At 48.3% G+C, this 19,501-nt stretch overlaps 2 protein-coding genes and 1 pseudogene across 3 annotated transcripts; all 3 read left to right on the top strand.

The window, feature by feature from the left end:
• Positions 1-16,131: 16,131 nt before the first annotated feature.
• LOC309567422 (uncharacterized protein) lies at positions 16,132-17,706 on the top strand (the record flags this gene model as incomplete). Its single annotated transcript, XM_082272821.1, has 1 exon — positions 16,132-17,706. One exon carries the CDS (start codon positions 16,132-16,134, stop codon positions 17,704-17,706), a length of 1,575 nt encoding a protein of 524 aa, XP_082128947.1.
• A 167-nt stretch (positions 17,707-17,873) lies between these two features.
• LOC309567421 (integrase/recombinase xerD homolog) lies at positions 17,874-18,580 on the top strand (annotated as a pseudogene). Its single transcript has one exon. The product of its transcript is annotated as an integrase/recombinase xerD homolog (transcript).
• Positions 18,581-18,655: 75 nt separating this feature from the next.
• On the top strand, positions 18,656-19,298 carry LOC309567420 (uncharacterized protein; the record flags this gene model as incomplete). Its single annotated transcript, XM_082272820.1, has 2 exons — positions 18,656-18,659; positions 18,703-19,298. 2 exons carry the CDS (start codon positions 18,656-18,658, stop codon positions 19,296-19,298), a joined length of 600 nt encoding a protein of 199 aa, XP_082128946.1.
• Between the last annotated feature and the right edge of the window lie 203 nt (positions 19,299-19,501).

Raw genomic sequence — 19,501 nt, 5'->3', positions numbered from 1 at the left:
GGCCCAAAGTGTACATTTTTTGTGTGGCCACAATTATTTTCCAGCACTGCCTTAACCCTCTTGGTTTACCAAAGCTTCACTGGTTGCCACTGGTGTCCTCTTCCACTCCTCCATGATAACATCACAGAGCTGGTGGACGTTAGAGACCTTGCTCTCCTCCACCTTCCGTTTGAGGATGATCCACAGAGGCTCATTAGGGTTTAGGTCTGGAGACATGCTTGGCCAGTCCATCACCTTTACCCTCAGTTTCTTTAGCAAGGCAGTGGTCATCTTGGAGGTGTGTTTGGCGTCATTATCATGTTGGAATACTGCCCTGCGGCCCAGTTTCCAAAGGGAGGGGATCATGCTGTGCTTCAGTATGTCACAGTACATGTTGTCATTCATGGTTCCCTCAATGAACTGTAGCTCCCCAGTGCCGGAAGCACTCATGCAGCCCCAGACCATGACACTCCCACCATCATTGACTATAGGCAAGACACCTTTGTCTTTGTACTCCTCACCTGGTTGCCGCCAGACACGCTTGACACCATCTGAACCAAATAAGTTTATCTTGGTTTCATCAGATAACAGGACATGGTTCCTGTAATCCATGTCCTTAGTCTGCCTGTTTTCAGCAAACTGCAGGCTTTCTTGTGCATCATCTCTAAAAGAGGCTTCCTTCTGGGATGACAGCCATGCAGACCAATTTGATACAGTGTGCGGCATATGGTCTGAGCACTGACAGGCTGACCCCCCACCCCTTCAACCTCTGTAGCAATGCTGGCAGCACTCATACATCTATTTCCCAAAGACAACCTCTGGATATGACGTTGAGCATGTGCACTCAACTTCTTTGTTCGACCATGGTGAGGCCTGTTCTGAGTGGAACCTGTCCCGTTAAACCGCTGTATGGTCTTTGCCACCGCGCTGCAGCTCAGTTTCAGGGTCTTGACAATCTTCTCTCCTAGGCCATCTTTATTCAGAGTAACAATTCTTTTTTTCAGATCCTCATAGAGTTCTTTACCTTGAGACGCCATGTTGAACTTCCAGTGACCAGTATGAAAGAGTGAGAGCGATAACACCAAATTTAACACACCTGCTCCCCATTCACACCTGAGACCTTGTAACACTAATGAGTCACATGACACCGGGGAGGGGAAATGGCTAATTGGGCCCAATTTTTACATTTTTACTTAGGTATGTACTCACTTTTTTGCCAGCGGTTTAGACATGAATGGGGACAGCAAATATACACTATTTTACAAGCTGTACACTCACTATTTTACATTGTAGCAAAGTGTAATTTCTTCAGTGTTGTCATTGTTGATAAAAAAATACTGAGATATAATAAAATATTTACAAAAATGTGAGGGGTGTATTCACTTTTGTGAGATACTGTATATACAATCAAACATATAAAGTGTCTTAAAACTAGACACTTTCACTGGGCACATAAATCTTAACACTGGAGTATTTTTCATAAACATTTTTTAAGTGCGCTTAATCACTGCTGTGAAAAAGTGCTTTGAACAAAATTGAATGTTAAAAACAAAAGAATATTTTAAGTATTTTTGAATGATATTCGTCAAGTCATGGAAAATACTGGGAATTTTTGTAAAAATGTTCATACATATGTTTATACAAGCAGTACTAGCTATACCCTCTAGGGCAGAAAATACCTGGCCAGGTGCCAATCCTAGTACTATAGCATGCGATAAATGGGTCGGAAACAGATCTATATACAGTAAAATGAAAACTGGCTATAAATGATTACACTTTGCACATCATCATTGTGTTACTGTGGCCGTCATGAATATGCCGGAATGCATTGCTCGCTATGTGTTTTTTTTAGTCCTGTTTCTACCAGGGCATAGAAACCATGAAAACAAAAGTTTCTATTAACTTATAGGTTTCCCCTATTCATGTGTGTAAAAACATGTTAGACAGGTTGTCATGTATACTGTAGAAGGGGCTGTGAGGACACCGTGGGTGGATTAGGTCAGGGCACAATAGAAATGCGTCCAATTTCCATGTGAAAAGATACAGGAAACGCTATTTCCTACTTGCAAATTAGAGATCAAGGTTAGGTAACAGAAGGTGTGTGACAAATGCCTCAATATCTAAATGATACTAAGAGGCTGTAGGGTATTTCTACAATGCTGTACATTTAGTTTACTCCAAGGGAAAGGCCCACTGGTGAAATTCGCATGAGAACTGAATAAACAATTGAATATTGGAAATTGTGCATGAGTTAAATTCCCAACCTGCAATACAAAGACCCATGGAGCCAAAGGGCTATTTATAAAATATTTGTACAGGTATTTATTTAATAAAACTGCTTGTACTATACATTCCGAATCATAGTGTGAATTAACAAGCATTTTCACCTTCATTTAACAAAATTTTTCCAACAATGTATTAAGCTATACGTGTTGTGCAGATAATGAGTAATTGAACGTTTTTTGGTTACATGTGAATGTTGCTGTTGGGTGAATGAGGCAAATTCAAATGTTTGTTTTAACCACTTGAGCCCCGGAAGGATTTACCCCCTTCCTGACCAGGCCATTTTTTGCAATATGGCACTGCGTTACTTTACCTGACAATTGCACCGTTGTGCGACGCTGTACCCAAATACAATTTTTGGCCTTTTTTCCCACAAATAGAGCTTTCTTTTGGTGGTATTTGATCAACGCAGCGATATTTATTTTATGTGCTATAAACAATAAAAGACTGACAATTTTGAAAAAAAAAAAATTTTTTTTTACTTTATGCTATTACACATACCCAATAAAAAAGTTTAGAAAATGTTATTTCTTCATCAATTTAGGCCAATATGTATTGTGCTACATATTTTTGAAACTGTCAAATCGCATGACAAGACACACCTGTGTGAACAAGGGCTAAATGGTGTCTAAGTTAATGCGTGAGGTAATGCATATATTAATGAATGAATTCAAAAGAGTGGAGTATGCTTTTCACCTTTTCACAACATAGTCAATATTTTGAAAGGGGGACTATAGACCTTTGGCCTAAAAAAAAAAAACCCACCACTTTTCGTCTGCAGCTACATTCTCGGGCTGTGAAAATAATACCACTGTATCAGAAACCTCTGTCAGCACTTATGTAAAAAAAAATCTTCAGCAAAATTCACTAAGTTTCACGATAAAAAAAAAATCCTTGTCCTTTTCTTACTATCTTATAAAGGAACTACCTAATCTCCAGCTAATAAAGTATCAATAGTCCACCCTGTAAATTAAGAGCACCTAATTAAAAAAAAAAACAACAACTCCCCCCCCCCCCCCCAATATGTTTCACCACATTAAAGTGATTGTAAAAGTTTTTTTTTTTTTTAAATAAAAAACATATTATACTTACCTGCTCTGCAATGGTTTTGCACAGAGCAGCTCTGATCCTCTTTTTTTTGGGTCCCTCGTCAGCGGTCCTGGCTCCTCCCCCCCGCCAAGTGTCCCAATAGCAAGCTTCTTCTTATGGGGCAACTCAAGCAGGCTTGTTCCCATCTGTTCACAAACAAAGAGTGGCTCAGCCCCGCCCCCACCCTCTCCTCATTGGCTGTTATGGACAATTGCAATGGCTCCTGCTGCTGTGTAAGCCAATGAGGAGAGAGAGACCCAGAGAGCCACTTCTCTCATGTACAGTATGTCACAAGTGAGTACACCCCTCACATTTTTGTAAATATTTAATGACATCTTTTCATGTGACAACACTGAAGAAATTACACTTTGCTACAATGTAAAGTAGTGAATTTACAGCTTGTATAACAGTGTAGCCATTTTCCCTCCCCAGTGTCATGTGACTCATTAGTGTTACAAAGTCTCAGGTGTGAATTGGGAGCAGGTGTGTTTAAATTTGGTGTTATCGCTCTCACTCTCTCATACTGGTCCCTGGAAGTTCAACATGGCACCTCATGGCAAAGAACTCTCTGAGGATCAGAAAAAAAGAATTGTTGCTCTACATAAAGATGACCTGGGCTATAAGAAGATTACCAAGACCCTGAAACTGAGCTGCAGCATGGTGGCCAAGATCATACAGCGGTTTAACAGGACAAATTCACCTCTGAACAGTCCTCGCCATAGTCGACCAATGAACTTGAATGCACGTGCTCAGCATCATATCCAGAGGTTGCCTTTGTGAAATTGATGTATGAGTGCTGCCAGCATTGCTGCAGAGGTTGATGGGGTGGGGGGTCAGCCTGTCAGTGCTCAGACCATATGCCGCTCACTGCATTAAATTGGTCATCCCAGAAGAAAGCCTCTTTTAAAGATGATGCACAAGAAAGCCCTCAAACAGTTTGCTGAAGACAAGCAGACTAAGGACATGGATTACCGGAACCATGTCCTGTGGTCTGATGAGACCAAGATAAACTTATGTGGTTCAGATGGTGTCAAGTGTGTGTGGTGGCAAAATTCAAGTGTGTCTTTCCTACAGTCAAGCATGGTGGTGGGAGTGTCATGGTCTGGGGCTGCATGAGTGCTGCTGGCACTGGGGAGCTACAGTTCATTAAGGGAACCATGAATGCCAACATGTACTGTAACATACTGAAGCAGAGCATGATCCCTCCTTTCAGAGACTAGGCTGCTTGGCTGGATTCTAACATGATAATGACCCAAAAGCTGAGGGTAAAGGTGATGGGCTGGCCAAGCATGTCTCCAGACCTAAACCCTTTTGAGCATCTGTGGGGCATCCTCAAATGGAAGGTGGAGGAGTGCAAGGTCTCTAACATCCACCAGCTTCGTGATGTCATCATGGAGGAGTGGAAGAGGACTCCAGCGGAAACATGTAAAGCTCTTAAGAACTCCATGCCCAAGAGTGTTAAGGCAGTGCTGGAAAATAATGGTGGCCACACAAAATTTTGACACTTTGCGTCTAATTTGGACATTTTCCCTTAGGGGTGTACTCACTTTTGTTGCCAGTGGTTTAGACATTAATGGCTGTGTTGAGTTATTTTGAGGGGACAGCAAATTTACACTGCTATACAAGCTGTACACTCACTACTTTACATTGTAGCAAAGTATAATTTCTTCAGTGTTGTCACATGAAAAGATATAATAAAATATTTACAAAAAATGTGATGGGTGTACTCACTTTTGTGAGATATTGTATATCACCGAATCAGGATGGGGCTTAGGTAAGTATAAGAGAGGCTGAGGAAGGATGTTGCACCCAGAAATGCATTACGGTAAAATACCTTCTGCCTTCAGAACCACTTTAAATCATGGATTCATGAGTGCCTAATAATGGAGGCATCCAGCAGCACGGGCGCACATGCAGAAGCCTATGTTATCTTCAATCAGGGTCTGCATACCTTGGCAGTGTGAGCCTTTTTCAGTGTTTCTGCTGCCGACAGTACCTTTGTAATCAACAGCCTCTGCCTGTAGGTAGATAAGAGTGTTAGGGTGCCGGGGTCATCTGCGCCTATGCACATGGGGAAACACTCACGCAGAGAGCGCTCATCAATGCCCAGGATCAGATGGAGACTGTGGTCATGTGAACAATACAACATTAACTCCCTTAGCTGTGACTCGGGGTGTTTTTTTTGTGCTAGGATCCGTATCCCTGAGTCACGCTCAGGGTAGATGTGCAGAGCCTGCAGCGGGGTTCCTTACCTTCTCCTGGCGATCCAGCGATGATCTCCCATTGCTGTGATCGCCGCCGAGATCCCCGCTGCTCGTCCGTCGGTCTGATGACTTCCTGGTTCCGTTCCCTGCAGCAGCAATGCTGCATGGGAGCGGAACTAGGAGGGAAATTCAAAAGTTGCACAAAACACAAACACATAAAAAGGAGGTGATACAGTGTAATCTGAGAGGATTACACTGTATCACCTTAGTATCAGACACAGTGCCCTTTCAGTGCCCCTTGCCCCGGACGACGTCACGTATGACGAAACCGGTCGGGAGGTACCGGACGCACAAGTGTCACGCCCCCTAGACGCCGGCTTGTACACACACGCGGGACGCCGCAGTTTTTGCCTTGGCTCTGATGTATTTGATGTGCCTATATGCAAGACACCTATGTAAGTGCAATTTCAAATACATTTTTGTGTGCTATTAAATGGGATTACGCTATGTGCTGCTTATTTCCCCTTACACACTTATGAAACCATGTTCGGAGTTCCCATATGAAGTAGAGGAATATATCTGATATCTGGTCCATGAAGGAGGCGATCCATTAGGATTCATATCTTGGCGTGTGTGGCCGTTCCATTAAGTTGGAGGCCTCAGCTTCTGGTAAGCTGCCACTCTGTTATTTACTCCACGGGTGCACTCCTGCCTATATCTTTGGATTTAAGTCTTCGGGTCTAACATCACCTCTCTGGGACTTTTTTGGTTTCATATTCACATTCATCACTTCATGGACTTTGTTGTTCACCATTTTTATTTAGTGTCATTTATTTATTTATTTCACTTTTTTATATATGGGTTGTACCATATCTGATAGCGCTGCACTACCATTTGCCCTACAATACATAACGTCAATGCAAAAAATTGTACCGCTTTTGGTACATAATTCCTGACATAAACATACCGCCAGGGAGGTTAAGGCAGTTCCCCGCCTTGGAGATCAGCCTGTACCCACTCCGACAGTCCAGCATAGCTCTGTTATCTCACTCCCACTAACAGAATGGGGTCCCGTGGAACACCTAGCGTGGACTTCATGCATGCTCTCATTTAACACTGACCATGTGACTAAGTCATAGATCTCTGTAAAGCTAGTCTGCTCCCGGTTACTATGGGAGATAGACTGCTGGGGAGGGAGCCAGAACACTGACCCCCTCGCTACTGGAGGGCATGTCCCCTTACCAGGTACCACGCTAAATGACTGGTTGGTTGCACTTAGTTACCCACAGCAATTGCACTCCTCTTCCAAGTTAACCTGTTGTAGTAGTTTGACTTTTTACTCCTTTGTGCTATTATAGACCCAGGTCCATTGGAATATACCTGAACCAACATGCATTTCTTTGAATAACTTCAGACTAGGCTCAAAACGGTTGAGATAATTTTTACTGTAGCATCATATTAAGGAACAAACAATGTTGTTTTTCTAATCCTAACTAAGTTGATGTAGTGGCCCAGGCATACCGCCATGAGGCGAGAGTGCAAATAGACATTGACCATGACTTGAATGGCTCCTGGTATCTACATGTTTTTTCCCCGACTCCCAGCTTAGTGGCAGAACTTCACAGGACCCTACAGCAATCTCTGATCTCAGCGGTCCTTCTCTTTGTATAAGGCCCCTTTCACACACTCCGTCCGACGGAGTCCGTTTTTCTCAACGGGGGATCTATCCGCCGATCCCCCGCTGAGCAGAAGGATGACAGCTGTGTCTCCGCGCTGTGTGCAGAGACACAGCTGTCAGTTCCCCATGCATCTGAACGGTCCACCTGTGTGAAAGAGCCCTAAAAGGTTGGCCCTTAGGAAGCTCAGGAACCAGGCTGAAAATGCTTAATCCTTTCCCCAGCCTGGGCAACCTGCTAGAAAAGAACTACATACATTTCAACCTGCTTACCACAGGATGCTTTGCTACGGGTTTTATTCGCTATTAAACCATGAACAAACTGAGAGTAGCAAATTTTGAATGAATTTAGAGTGAGGAACAGAACCAGTTTATAGTCAACTAAGATTTTTTTTATACTGGTGATAAGGATTGTAAAAAGGATGGTAAAACTGCTACAATTTTATTTATTTATTTATTTGTTTGTTTATTTAGAGAATAAACATTTAGTATCGGTTCACACTATGGTGACACGACTTCGGGGCGACTTAATGAAGTCGCCGTGCACCGCGACTTCGGCGCGACTTGCACCGACATCACATAATGGAAGTCAATGCAAGTCGCTACGACTTTCTCCAAAAGTAGTGCAGGAACCTTTTTCTAAGTCGGAGCGACTTGAGTCTCTCCTATTAGAACGGTTCCGATTGCACAGCACGGTCCGCGACTTGTCAGGCGACCAAGTCGCCTGACAAGTCAGAACAGTGTGAACCGGCTCTAATTTAAAAAGATTGTAAAATTAGAGGGCTAGAACAAAACACTTTCAGGTTGTATAGGCCTCATATTTAGAGACACACGGCAGGAGTTTTCCTACAATAACAATTATATCTTTGCAGCTGAGACACAGCTCTGAAGGAGTAAATAAATAAATCATAGGAGTCAACATGTGTTTAGAATGAATAGACCTTGAATTTAAAGATAAGTGGCAGTAGTAGTAGTAAAAACAATTATAACTTTGCAGCTGAGAAACGTTACAATTAAAAAATGTATTTTGCGGCTTCTGCAACAGATGTTTCAAAGCCTCCTACAATCCAGATATGATTTATTTAAAAAAAAAAAAGTCAGTTACTGTTGTTCGGGGACAGGTGGAGTATCATCAGGAAGGACAAATTATAGCCAGGCGCATATTTATGCGCAGACGGAGAATTCCTATCAGCCAGACCAGTTGTCAGGAAAGACTAAATGTGTATAGGTGCATAGTTATGCACAGACCGAGAATTTCTATTAGCCAGACCCGTGCTTGTACGAACGCGCATCGGCGCGCACGCCCACCACTAGATTGGCTCCAAGTTGGCTATTTAACTACTTCAGCCCCGGAAGGTTTTACCCCCTTAACGACCAGGCCATTTTTTGCAATTCAGCACTGCTTTGCTTTACCTGACAATTGCGCGGTCGTGCGACGCTGTACCCAAATACAATTGATGTCCTTTTTATCCCACAAATAGAGCTTTCTTTTGGTGGTACTTGATCACCTCTACTTTCTGCTATAAAACATTCCCAATAAAAAAAGTTTAGAAAAGTCAAATTTTTTTTATCAGTTTAGGCCAATTTGTAGTCTGCTACATATTTTTGGTAAAAAAAATCCCAAAAAGCGTATAATAATTTGTTTGCGCAAAAGTTATAGCTTTTACAAACTATGGGATAGTTTCGTGGACATTTTATTTTTTTAATTTTTTTATTAGTAATGGCGGCGATCAGTGATTTATATCGGGACTGCGACATTGCGGCGGACAGATCTGACACAAAGTGACACTTTTTGGGGACCAGTTACATTAATACAGTGATCATTGCTAAATAATATGCACTCTTACTGTATAAAGGACACTGGCAGGAGAGGGGTTAACACTGGGGGTGATCAAGGGGTAAATGTGTTCCCTAAATGTGCTTACTAACTGTTTTATGGATTGATTCAACAGAGGCAGAGAGAGATCAGTGATTTAGCTTAGCTGAATCACACAGTCTTTCCCTGCCTTTCTGACAGAAGAGCCGTCTTACATTGCTTAGATACCAGTTTACATACCAGACGGTTCTCCTGTCAGTTTTGCCAAAGATCAAGGGAGGCCGGCGGTGTGCGCCACCAAAACCACGTGCACATAATAATTTACATTTATGTGATTATGCGCAGCCAAGCCGCCCTGCTGCAGTAAATCTGCGCGGGGTGTTGCCAAGTGGTTAAATACCTCTGCTGCACTAGGACCTTGCCTTATGGTCTACAGGATTTTGATGCTTGCTACTTGTTCCTGTGTTTGATCTCCTGTTGTAATTCTGCTATCTGTCTGACCACGCTAGAACTCTGCCTGAACTGTCCCCTGGCTTGCTTTTTGACCACGTGTGTCAGGTACTTGATCCGAGGCCAAGGTGCTGAGAGGGCTTCCCTTGCAGCTAAGTGCGGCACACCCCTGAAGATGGTACAGGAGGTGTAGCGTCCAAAGGCGCATGGGTTGCCAGCAGGGTACAGATGAGAAGAGCAGAGGAACTTCAGGAGCTTGCTGGGTGGCTAGAAGCACAGCAGGGCAGAGGTCTCCGGAAGGTTCCAAGAAGCCAGGCAAACTGGTGCAGAGGAAAGTCCAGGCAGGGGGTCAAACACTGTGAGCAAACTGGAAGGCAAGCCAGGTAGCAGAAGCAGGAGCAGGCCGCGGTCTTCAGGCAGAAGAAGGTAGAAAGGTCAATGGAGGGGGACAGGGGTTTCTGGTGGTACCAAAATTGCATCAAATCCTGCCATTTATCTGGCTGCTGTGCCTCCAGTGCTTCTGGTATCATGTCAATATCATGTCAATTGTCCCTACCTGATCACAGCTCACTATTTTACAGCCACTGCCTGACGAAGGAGCACGGATGCCCCGAACGCGTGCAACCCCTATCTTTTTCCCACCAGGAAGTAACGTTGGTCAGACCCGAAGCAGGTAGTCGGAGCCCTGCTGCGAACGCTCCGCCGCCGCTGCTGAATCCTACGGACAGGCTGCCGAACAACAGCCTCCCCACACCACTGGCACTAAACCACCCTCCTCTACGGCACTTCCCCAGGAGAAGAAGATGGATAAGCCCACTACACCCATCGTACCTGTCTAACCTTACCTCAGAGTAAGTTGCTACATTCATTATTGCTGAATAAATTTATGCTACACTAAGCTGGCGCCGCTCTTTCCTGCTTTCTATTCCTCAGAGCCTCTCCTCGCTCCAGTTGGCAGTCGCCGAACGTGGCACCCCCCTCCCATTACCTTTTGGATCCCCCTCTCTGCTGCTCCATACCCTCTTCTCCTTCTCATCCCCCTCCCTTGTAGCACCCAGCTATATTAGAGAGCGCCATGACATCACCCACATCATTATTTTACTTGCCTCCTCCAAGGGGGGTCAAAACAATGCAGGTGTCTTTGATGAGCAGCCACTTCTGGGGTGAAAAGTCTCTAACTCTAACATCTTCAGAACCTGTCCTTGCCCCATATCTGCAGAAATACTAGGTGACTGAATATAAATTTTTGGGCAGGAAACTGGTATCACCGTTAAATTTCTGTTAGACAAGCCATGCCTGGGTAGGAGCCCTTAAAGTTTGCGCAAACCCTCCAGACATGTTGAAGCATGTCTTTGAATCCAGGATATTTCGACAGGAAGTGTCACACTATTAGTTTTAGGACATGGATTAAGCAAGCACATGAATGAGGTTCCCCAGGGCGAAGGGCAGACAGCAGGTTAGTGCCATTATCACACATACTTTGCTGGTCTTCAGCTGGGGCTCTTGGGCCTGGATTTGCCAGGCTTTTTTTTTTTTTTGTTTTTTTTATCAGGCTTTCAAGCTGCAGCATTGTATGGCAGCATTTTGCCTATGATGTTGCTTAGGCTGTGGGTTGTACTACTGGTGATAGTGGGTACTACTGTCCCTGATGATGAGGAACATTTAGAGGATAAAGTCAATGAGAAGAAGGGGGTACAGCCAACCAGCTCCATCAAACAACAAGGAGGCACCACAAACATGAGTGGTATGGTCTGTGTTGCATCCCATTCCCAGGCATTCTAGTGCACAATGATATATAGTGCTACTCTGCCGCCACAACAGCATCAGAGACTCTCTAAAGATTGAGAGCAGGGATGACTTTCTAGGAAGTGTAATGGTGTCTTCCACAAGTTTGTATGGGAGTACTTATAGCACAACAAGCTCTGCTAAGTTAGCATTGAGAAGCTGGACATGTTTCTGGGGCAATTTATGTTATGTGCTTATATAGCACATGTGCTTTTATAGTAGTACCCAAGCAGATGTTAGGCTTTTGGCAGTGGTTGCAGATTACACTTTTGTATTCGACAGCAGACACAGTAAATAAAAGGCCCATATTGCAGAGTGGATTGGACTGGCCTTAGGGGTAACAGATCCTTTGACTTTTTGGGCCATGCTGCCAGAAGGATTTGGACAGCTGCTACCTGCTGTTCTCTGCAAAGTACTCCTGCCACAGGGTACTTTCTCCTTTACTGCCCTTCAGTCTCTCTTCCATGGCACCCATGCACCGTCTGCCAACTCTTCCTTACTGTAGACTACTTTAAATTAAGCTACAGCTACTGCAAATTCTCTGTATTTTGCTACTTCCTGTCTGCTGTCACCTGCCTCTAGCGCAACCCCTTTCTTCTATGGCCATCCTACATTTTCTCTATGTCAGAAGAAAGTATGTCTTGTGCATCACAAATCTCAAATCTTCTGCTGCTGCAAGTCTACCATGGCATACCTACCAAACTATTGATATGGGAACGAGGGACACCTATTTGCAAAAGTATGTAGGCATAAGACACACCCCCTGCCCAACCCCTTAAAGGAGAAATATACATAAAAATAGTTAAACCCACAAGTGCTTTTTTTTTTTTTTACCACTACTATTCCTTTATACAGGCTTTTGAAATTTACAAATGCAGCAATTTAGAATTTGGATGAAAGGCTTAGCACTGGGAAACACTTTTTGAAAGATAAATAGTGCATTTTACATACAACTATATAGATCAGACCAAAATGAGGGACAAATGAGGAGGAAAGAGGGACAGAGTGACATTGTCCCAAATCAGGGACAGTCCCTCAAAATCAGGGACAGTTGGGAACTATGCTATGGTATAGTCAAGTATTTCCACAGAATCTTCAGGTTCCAGGACTATAGCAGGATTTTCAGAGGAGGAAGAGGGGGGAGAGTGTGCAGGCAGACAACTGGCAAATGGAATGTCTAGGTTTTAATAAAATGGGGAGGGGGAATCAAATGCTTTGGGCTTTTGATGCACACATCATCTCTAACAACTATTCAGAAACAAACGTATGCTGAGTACTCCAAACTTAAAAAAAAGGCCTTTGCAAGACAAACTCAAATTAAATATCCCTTTGTAGAACCCTGCTAGGTAGGTGCGAGTGAGAGAGTATAGTTTTGAGCTCTGTCTGCTAACCAGAGGAGTGCTTCCTATGTGCTGTGGGGGCTTTGGCTGGAGACCGGAGTCCCGGAGGGAGGGGGCGGCTGCCTCCTCCTCCTCTGTAGCGGTGCCATGTGGTCTCAGGAAGTCGTCCGGAGGGCCAGAGGAGCGGTTGAGAGGAGCTGAACCCAGAGGTCCAGGAGAGCTGACTGAGAGGGGAGACACTGGAGACCCCGGGACTACAGTATCATGAGTACAGGGACTAGTGTCAAGGGGCCTGACCTGAGGGGGCCACCCCTGCTGGTAGGACAGTCAATGGACAGGTGTCAGCTGAGGCTAAGAGAGAGAGGATACTAGGGAGAGTATCCTGAAGATAACTAGTTGTTCACCAAGTCATTTTAAGGATAAGAGGTTTAATCCATATTCATCTAAAGTGGCAGGATGAATCAACAGCCTGGCTGTTCCAAATCTATTGTAAAGCAGAGAAGATAGGAGTCCTCAACCACTGTGAATAGTTAAAGTTGGAGTATCCCACTATTTCCTTCTCCTATCCCCATTTTACAATAAACCACAAAATAACCAAATGCCCCTGGATTGATTATTGGAGTGTGAGCCAAGGAGAATCAAGGACTTGTCTTTACTTATGGCTGGGTGCTAGTAACCAGGGGAAACCTACAGAGTGAATATCAAGCAATCCCTAGGGGGGCAGTGCTACACCTTCACTATAAAAAAAATAAAAAAAAATCCCATTTTGAATTGATTATAAATGTGGGCATGAATTTTCAGCAACATATTAAAAGTTTCACTAGACTGGGAAACAGCGATATCCCCCTCAAACCCAAGGTGTAATTGACCTCAGAACCTCATCCTGTTTTAACACCAATGCTGGTAAATTTTTATCTCACTGACACCAATGATAGGTGCTTTTTCCTCCCTCTGACCACTGGTGCTGGGGTCATTTTTTTCCTCACACTGATCACCATAGATTGGGTATTTTGCCTTGTTGCAGCAAGTTGGTGACACAGTATGTATTACATGTGATACAATCCTAAATATTTTACATCCTAATTGTGAAATGTAAAAATAAAGGGGACATGTTTCTTAATCCACTGAAATGTTGTTCTCCACATTAAACATTTTCTGCAAGAATATTATTTTAGGTGAGCCCTAATGAATTTTAAAGTTTTCCTGCCTAAGAGCAGATGCCACAACATTGTAACTAGGTCATTATTAGTCATAAAAGCTCTTTCAGACATGCCCGGCGACAGGAGAGAAAGGACTAGGCATAGGGCATACATGAATGGGTGAGAAAGGGAAGCGTGCAGTAAAGGTCAAGTGGGGGACAAAAGTAGGTGGGCTAACAGGGGGGCACTTACCTTATTGGTCAGTTGTCCAGGCAGGGGGTGGAGAGGTTGAAATATAGGTCCAGGGTAGGAGGGGTCAGGTCAATCCTGAAGGAGAAAGCGTGGAAGAAAAGTCTGTGTGTCCAGCTGCTGCGTCTCTTCTTGGATCTGCAATAGAGGGGAGATGAGTGAATTGGATGGCCTGCTGTCCCGTCTCCGGGAGTTGGCTGAGGTGCATGGCTCAGACTGGGTGCAGGGACAGGTGGCCAGCACCTTGCAGGGGGCCGGGGAAGGCCCCTCGCAATTGAGGCCTTCCTCCACACGTGCTAGGAGGTCTAGGCCTCCGGAGCGCTTCAGCCCGGATCGGGCCCCCAGGGCTCAGCGTCGCCATGGGAGCCCCAATAGGGACCCTTCAGCCCCCCCTGCGAAGCGTGCGCCTGCTTCGGCGGGTGGGGAAGCTGGGAGGAATCCCCTTCATGGATGGAGCCCACGGGGGAGGGACACTCACCTTGCTGCAGCCCGGGTCCCTTCCTCCATCATCGTTCGGCCGGATGGATCGGCGGGTGTCCCTGGCGATGTTCCGGTCGGGGCATCCGCTCGGCGGGGGAGAGCTAGTGCTGCGGGTGCCGGCCTGCTGCCTAGGGCAGCCGGGGGCCCCATCCCGGATCGTGATGGTCGCCGAGTGAGCGGGGGGGAGCCGATCGGGTGCCCTGCAGCCGACTGTGAGGACCTCCAGGCCTGCTCCTAGGCCTGGGAGAGCGGAGGATGTGGAGGAGAGCGGGGCGCGCGCTGATGACGTCATCAGGAGGTGCGGCTTCGGCTTAAAGGGACCACGTCTGCAGCAGCCTGCTTCTACAGGATCGAGCTCCAGGCTGTCTGTGAAGAGGAGATCCGTCCAGAGGAGGGGGAAGACGGCGTCGGCAGAGGTTCCGGTCCACAGTCCAGAGGTCGTCCGATCGGAAGGGGAGGTCAGCAGCTCGGAGGACGGTGAAGTCGCAGATGCTGTTCCTGTCGCAGCGGGGGATGCCGGAGTGGCGGCTGGGGGGGCGTCCAGCCCTGGGCAGCCTGGTGAGTGCTCTATGTCTGTACTGTCTTCTGCTGTGGCGTCTGATGTGTTGTCTGGCCCGGGGGGTGGGGGTTTGGTCCGGGGTGTTGGGGGGGATGTGTCAGCCCGGGTGGGTCTGGAGGTGTTGGGAAGCCTGCGGGACTTGGTGAGGCGGCTGGAGGCCAGTGCTTTGGCGGCCCCTCCCTCGGTGGCGGCTTGGGCCCCGCCGGGACTCGGGGCAGTGGTGGGGGGCTCCCGCCCGGTTCAGGGGTCGGCGGTGGCGGGAGCCCAGGCAGGAGTGACGGTGGCGGGCACGCAGACGGAGGAGGCGTCGCTGGCTCCGGTTGCGGCTGCGGTGGACAAGTCCGGGGACGGGAACAAGGACTGTGACAAGGTAAGGTTGGCGGACGCGGCGAAGTGCGAGGTGTACGTCTGCTTCGAGGGACCGTTGGGGGCTCGCCTTAAGCCCGACGTTCGCGACAAGATATGGAAAGGTGACTATGTAGAAATTTTTTCCCTGCTCCCGTTGGAGAAGTTTAACCTGGATAGGGTTAAGCCGGACGAGAGCAAAAAGGAGGAGGAAGAGAAGCGGCGGTATCGGCTGATCCCCCGTACGTTTGCCAATTGGTTGCAGGCTTTTGCGATTTTGGCGAGCGTTATAGGGGAGAAGGCGCCCGAGAATTGCTCGGCGTTGTTCTGCTACCTGGATGCGATTGGGGAAGCCCACCGTGTGTACGGGGGGGTGGCCTGGTTGCGTTATGATGAACAGTTTCGGCAGCGAAAGGCGGTCCGGCCCTCCATCCGGTGGGATCATAAGGATATCAGCCTGTGGATGAAGTTGATGACGTCTGCCCGGGCGGGGGGGTCAGTTTTTTCCAGGGGGGGGGGGCGGCGGCACCTCGACCTCGGGTTCATCGGCCGATAAGAAGAAAGGGGTGTGTTGGCAGTTCAACGAGGGCACGTGCAAGTTTGGGAGCTCCTGTCGTTTTAAGCACGAGTGTTCAGGATGTGGCGGCAGTCACCCCCTGTCCCGTTGCTTCAAACGGGGAAAGGGGCGTGGTGGGGAGGTCCCTGGCAAGAGGGATGACTCCGGTGAGGGTGGCAAGGATGGTACCGTTCTTAAATAGGTACCCCGATCGGGAGGCAGCTGGCCGCCTTGAAGTGGGTTTTCGGGAGGGTTTTCGCATTCCATGTTCTTTGGAGGGGATTCCGCCCTTGGCGGGCAACTTGCGTTCTACCCGGCTTTACCCGGAGGTGGTGGCGGAGAAGCTGGCTAAGGAAGTGGCATTGGGCAGGATGAGTGGGCCTTTCGCTTCACCCCCGTTGCCGGGGCTGGTGGTTTCGCTGTTGGGGGTGGTCCCCAAGAAGGAACCTGGCAAGTTTCGCCTGATTCACCATCTGTCCTATCCGCGGGGTGGCTCCGTCAACGATGGTATTGACCCGCGGGCGTGTGCGGTTACCTATACGTCGTTTGATGCAGCCATTTCTTGGGTTCGAAAATATGGTAAGGGGGCCCTGTTGGCCAAGGCCGACGTGGAAGCGGCCTTTCGCTTACTGCCAGTTCACCCCGATAGTATGCACTTGTTGGGGTGCCGTTGGCAAGGATCTTATTTTGTGGATCGCTGCTTGCCGATGGGCTGTTCCATTGCGTGTGCCTTCTTTGAAACCTTTTCTTCCTTTCTGGAGTGGGTGGTTCAGGATGTGTCGGGGGTTAGCTCCATCATCCATTATTTGGATGACTTTTTGTGCATAGGGCCCTCAGGCTCGAGGACCTGTGCGGTCCTCTTGGGGACGCTGCAACACATCGCCGCCCGTTTTGGGGTTCCTTTGGCTTCGGACAAGACGGAGGGCCCTGTGACGGAATTGGTATTCTTGGGCATCACGATTGACTCTCTGGCCATGGAATGCAGGTTGCCGTTGGACAAGTTGGTGCGTTTGAGGGAGGAGGTTAGGCAGGCGAGCGGTCGTCGCAGGATCACGCTGCGGGAGTTACAGTCCTTACTCGGTAAGTTGAACTTCGCGTGCCGGATAATTCCCATGGGGCGAATTTTTTGTCGCCGTTTGGCTGCGGCCACATCAGGGGTCCGGGCCCCTGGGCATTCGGTGAGGCTTACCAGGGGGCTTCGGGCGGACCTGAGGATTTGGGATATGTTTCTGGAGTCTTACAATGGCTGCTCGCTGTGGATGGACGGTCCGTTTAGCAACGGGGACTTAGCTCTATTTACGGACGCGGCTGGTTCTGCGGGGTATGGGGCATTCTTTCAGGGACAGTGGAGCGCGGAACCTTGGCCGGAATCCTGGAGGTCGGCGGGTTTCCTGCGTAACTTGGTGTTGTTGGAGTTGTTTCCGATTGTGGTTTCGGTGGCTCTATGGGGGGCGGGCTTTGGCAACAAGAAGGTGCGTTTTCATTGCGACAACATGGGGGTGGTGGAGGCGATCAATAACATCTCGGCGTCTTCCCCCCCGGTAGTTAGCCTGTTGCGCCATCTGGTCCTGTTGTGTCTGCGTTTCAATGTTTTTATTTATGCTGTGCATATTCCGGGGGTTTCTAACAAGGTGGCCGATGCTTTGTCTCGTTTCCAGTGGACCGAGTTTCGCGTGTTGGCGCCGGCAGCGGAGCAGCATGGGATTCCCTGTCCGCGGGATTTGTGGACGGTCCCCTTGGAGGAGCAGCGATTTTGATTCGGCGGTCACTGTCCCCTGCGACTTGGGAGGCGTATGTCAGGGCGTGGGCGGAATGGCGTTCCTTTTTGGAGGAGGTAGGGGGGACAGATTTGGGGGTGGATGTGTCCGCTCTGGTGCTTTACTTTGTGTGTATGAATTTTGGGCGGGGAGTTTCGGCGGCGGCCATGGATAGAAAACTGGCAGGCATGGCCTTTTGGTTCAAGTTGACAGGGGGGGTGGATTTCACCAAGGCTTTTCACGTGCGGCAGGCGTTGAAGGGGTACCGGAAGTGTAACCGGGGCCGCGATTCCCAGCGTCCGGTGTCTTTTTCAGTGTTGGGTGTCGTTCTGGGAAAACTGGGCTCTATCTGTTCGTCATCTTATGAGGGCTTGCTGTTCAGGGCAGCCTTCCTGTTGGCTTTCTTTGGGGCCTTCCGGATTGGTGAACTGGTTAGTCCATCGACGAGGGTGGCTGGGGGGCTTCTGCTGGAGGACGTCGTGCACACTGCCTCCTCGGTTCGGATTCGTCTCCGAAGGTCCAAAACGGACCAGGTGGGCAGAGGTAAGTGGGTGGAGCTGTTTCGGGGCAACGGAGCTGATGTTTGCCGGTGGGGGCTCTGGAGAGTTATCTTCAGGTTCGGCCTGCGGTTGGTGGTGCCTTATTGGTTCACTTGGACGGTTCTTGCCTGTCCAGGTTTCAATTTGTGGCGGTGTTTAGGAAGTGTTTGCTGGACGGGGGCTTCGACCCGGCGGCTTATGCGTCCCATTCTTTTCGCATCGGGGCGGCCACTGAGGCGGCCCGTTGGGGTTTGGGAGAGGACGTGGTCAGGCGCATTGGGCGGTGGGAGTCGCACAGGTTCCGGTCCTACGTCAGGCCCCACCTGGTGCAGTAGCCTCTGCAGAGGGGTTACAGGGGCCTGTTTGTGTGTGCTTTCTGCGTAATTTTCGTGTTTGTTTGGTTGTGTTGTATGTGTGCTTTGGGTGTAGGGTGCACTGTCTTTGTTTCTTTTTGCAGGTGTCCGGCAGTGTCTGATTTGGATCCTCGGCCATTCGTATGTCTTCTGGGGGGCCAGGCGGGCGGAGGTCAGGCCTAATGGTAGACAGTTGGGAGTTCCCCGGGAGGATGGCAGGGTTAGGTGGATAGGTGTGCCTGGCATGCTGTGGAGCAGGGTCGTGCCGGAAGTCTCCCGCTTTGCCAGGTTGGACAGGGCCCCGGATATCCTTGTTTTGCATGTGGGCGGGAATGATTTGGGTCTCCGCTCTATGCGTGAGCTCATTCGGGATGTGAAGTTCGACTTTTTGAGGCTTCGCACTTCCTTCCCTGATATGCTGGTGGTGTGGTCCGACATTGTGGCCCGCACTTCGTGGCGGTCGGCTCGTTCAGTCGACAAACTTAATAAGGCCCGTATTAAAGTGAACAAGGAGGTGGGGAGATTCGTCAGCAGGAATGGTGGCCTGGTGGTGCAGCATCTGGAGCTGGAGAGCGATACGTGGCAGTTCCTTCGTGGGGATGGGGTCCATCTAAATGCTATTGGCACTGACCTGTGGTTTTTGGGTTTGGAGGATGGGATCCACCGGGCCTTGAGGGTGTGGAGGGGCGCACAAGTGTAAGGGGTCACACTTGTGGCGCTGTGGCGGTTTGGGGTCCTTGACAGGGGTTCAGCAAACTGGTTTTTGGGAAAAATGGTGGGGACCCATCCGAGGTATGGCGTCCTTTAAATTGTACAGGTGGGGTGTCTGGGTCGGCTGTGTTAGTCCCCGAGGCGGTGCTTAGCGGCTGGGGAAGTGACCAAGCCAAATGGTGACCCAGACAC

The sequence above is a fragment of the Pelophylax lessonae genome (genome assembly GCF_965119305.1).
Source record: "Pelophylax lessonae genome assembly, chromosome: 11".
NCBI classification, from domain to species: domain Eukaryota; kingdom Metazoa; phylum Chordata; class Amphibia; order Anura; family Ranidae; genus Pelophylax; species Pelophylax lessonae.
This window is presented reverse-complemented; position numbering and strand designations above follow the sequence as displayed.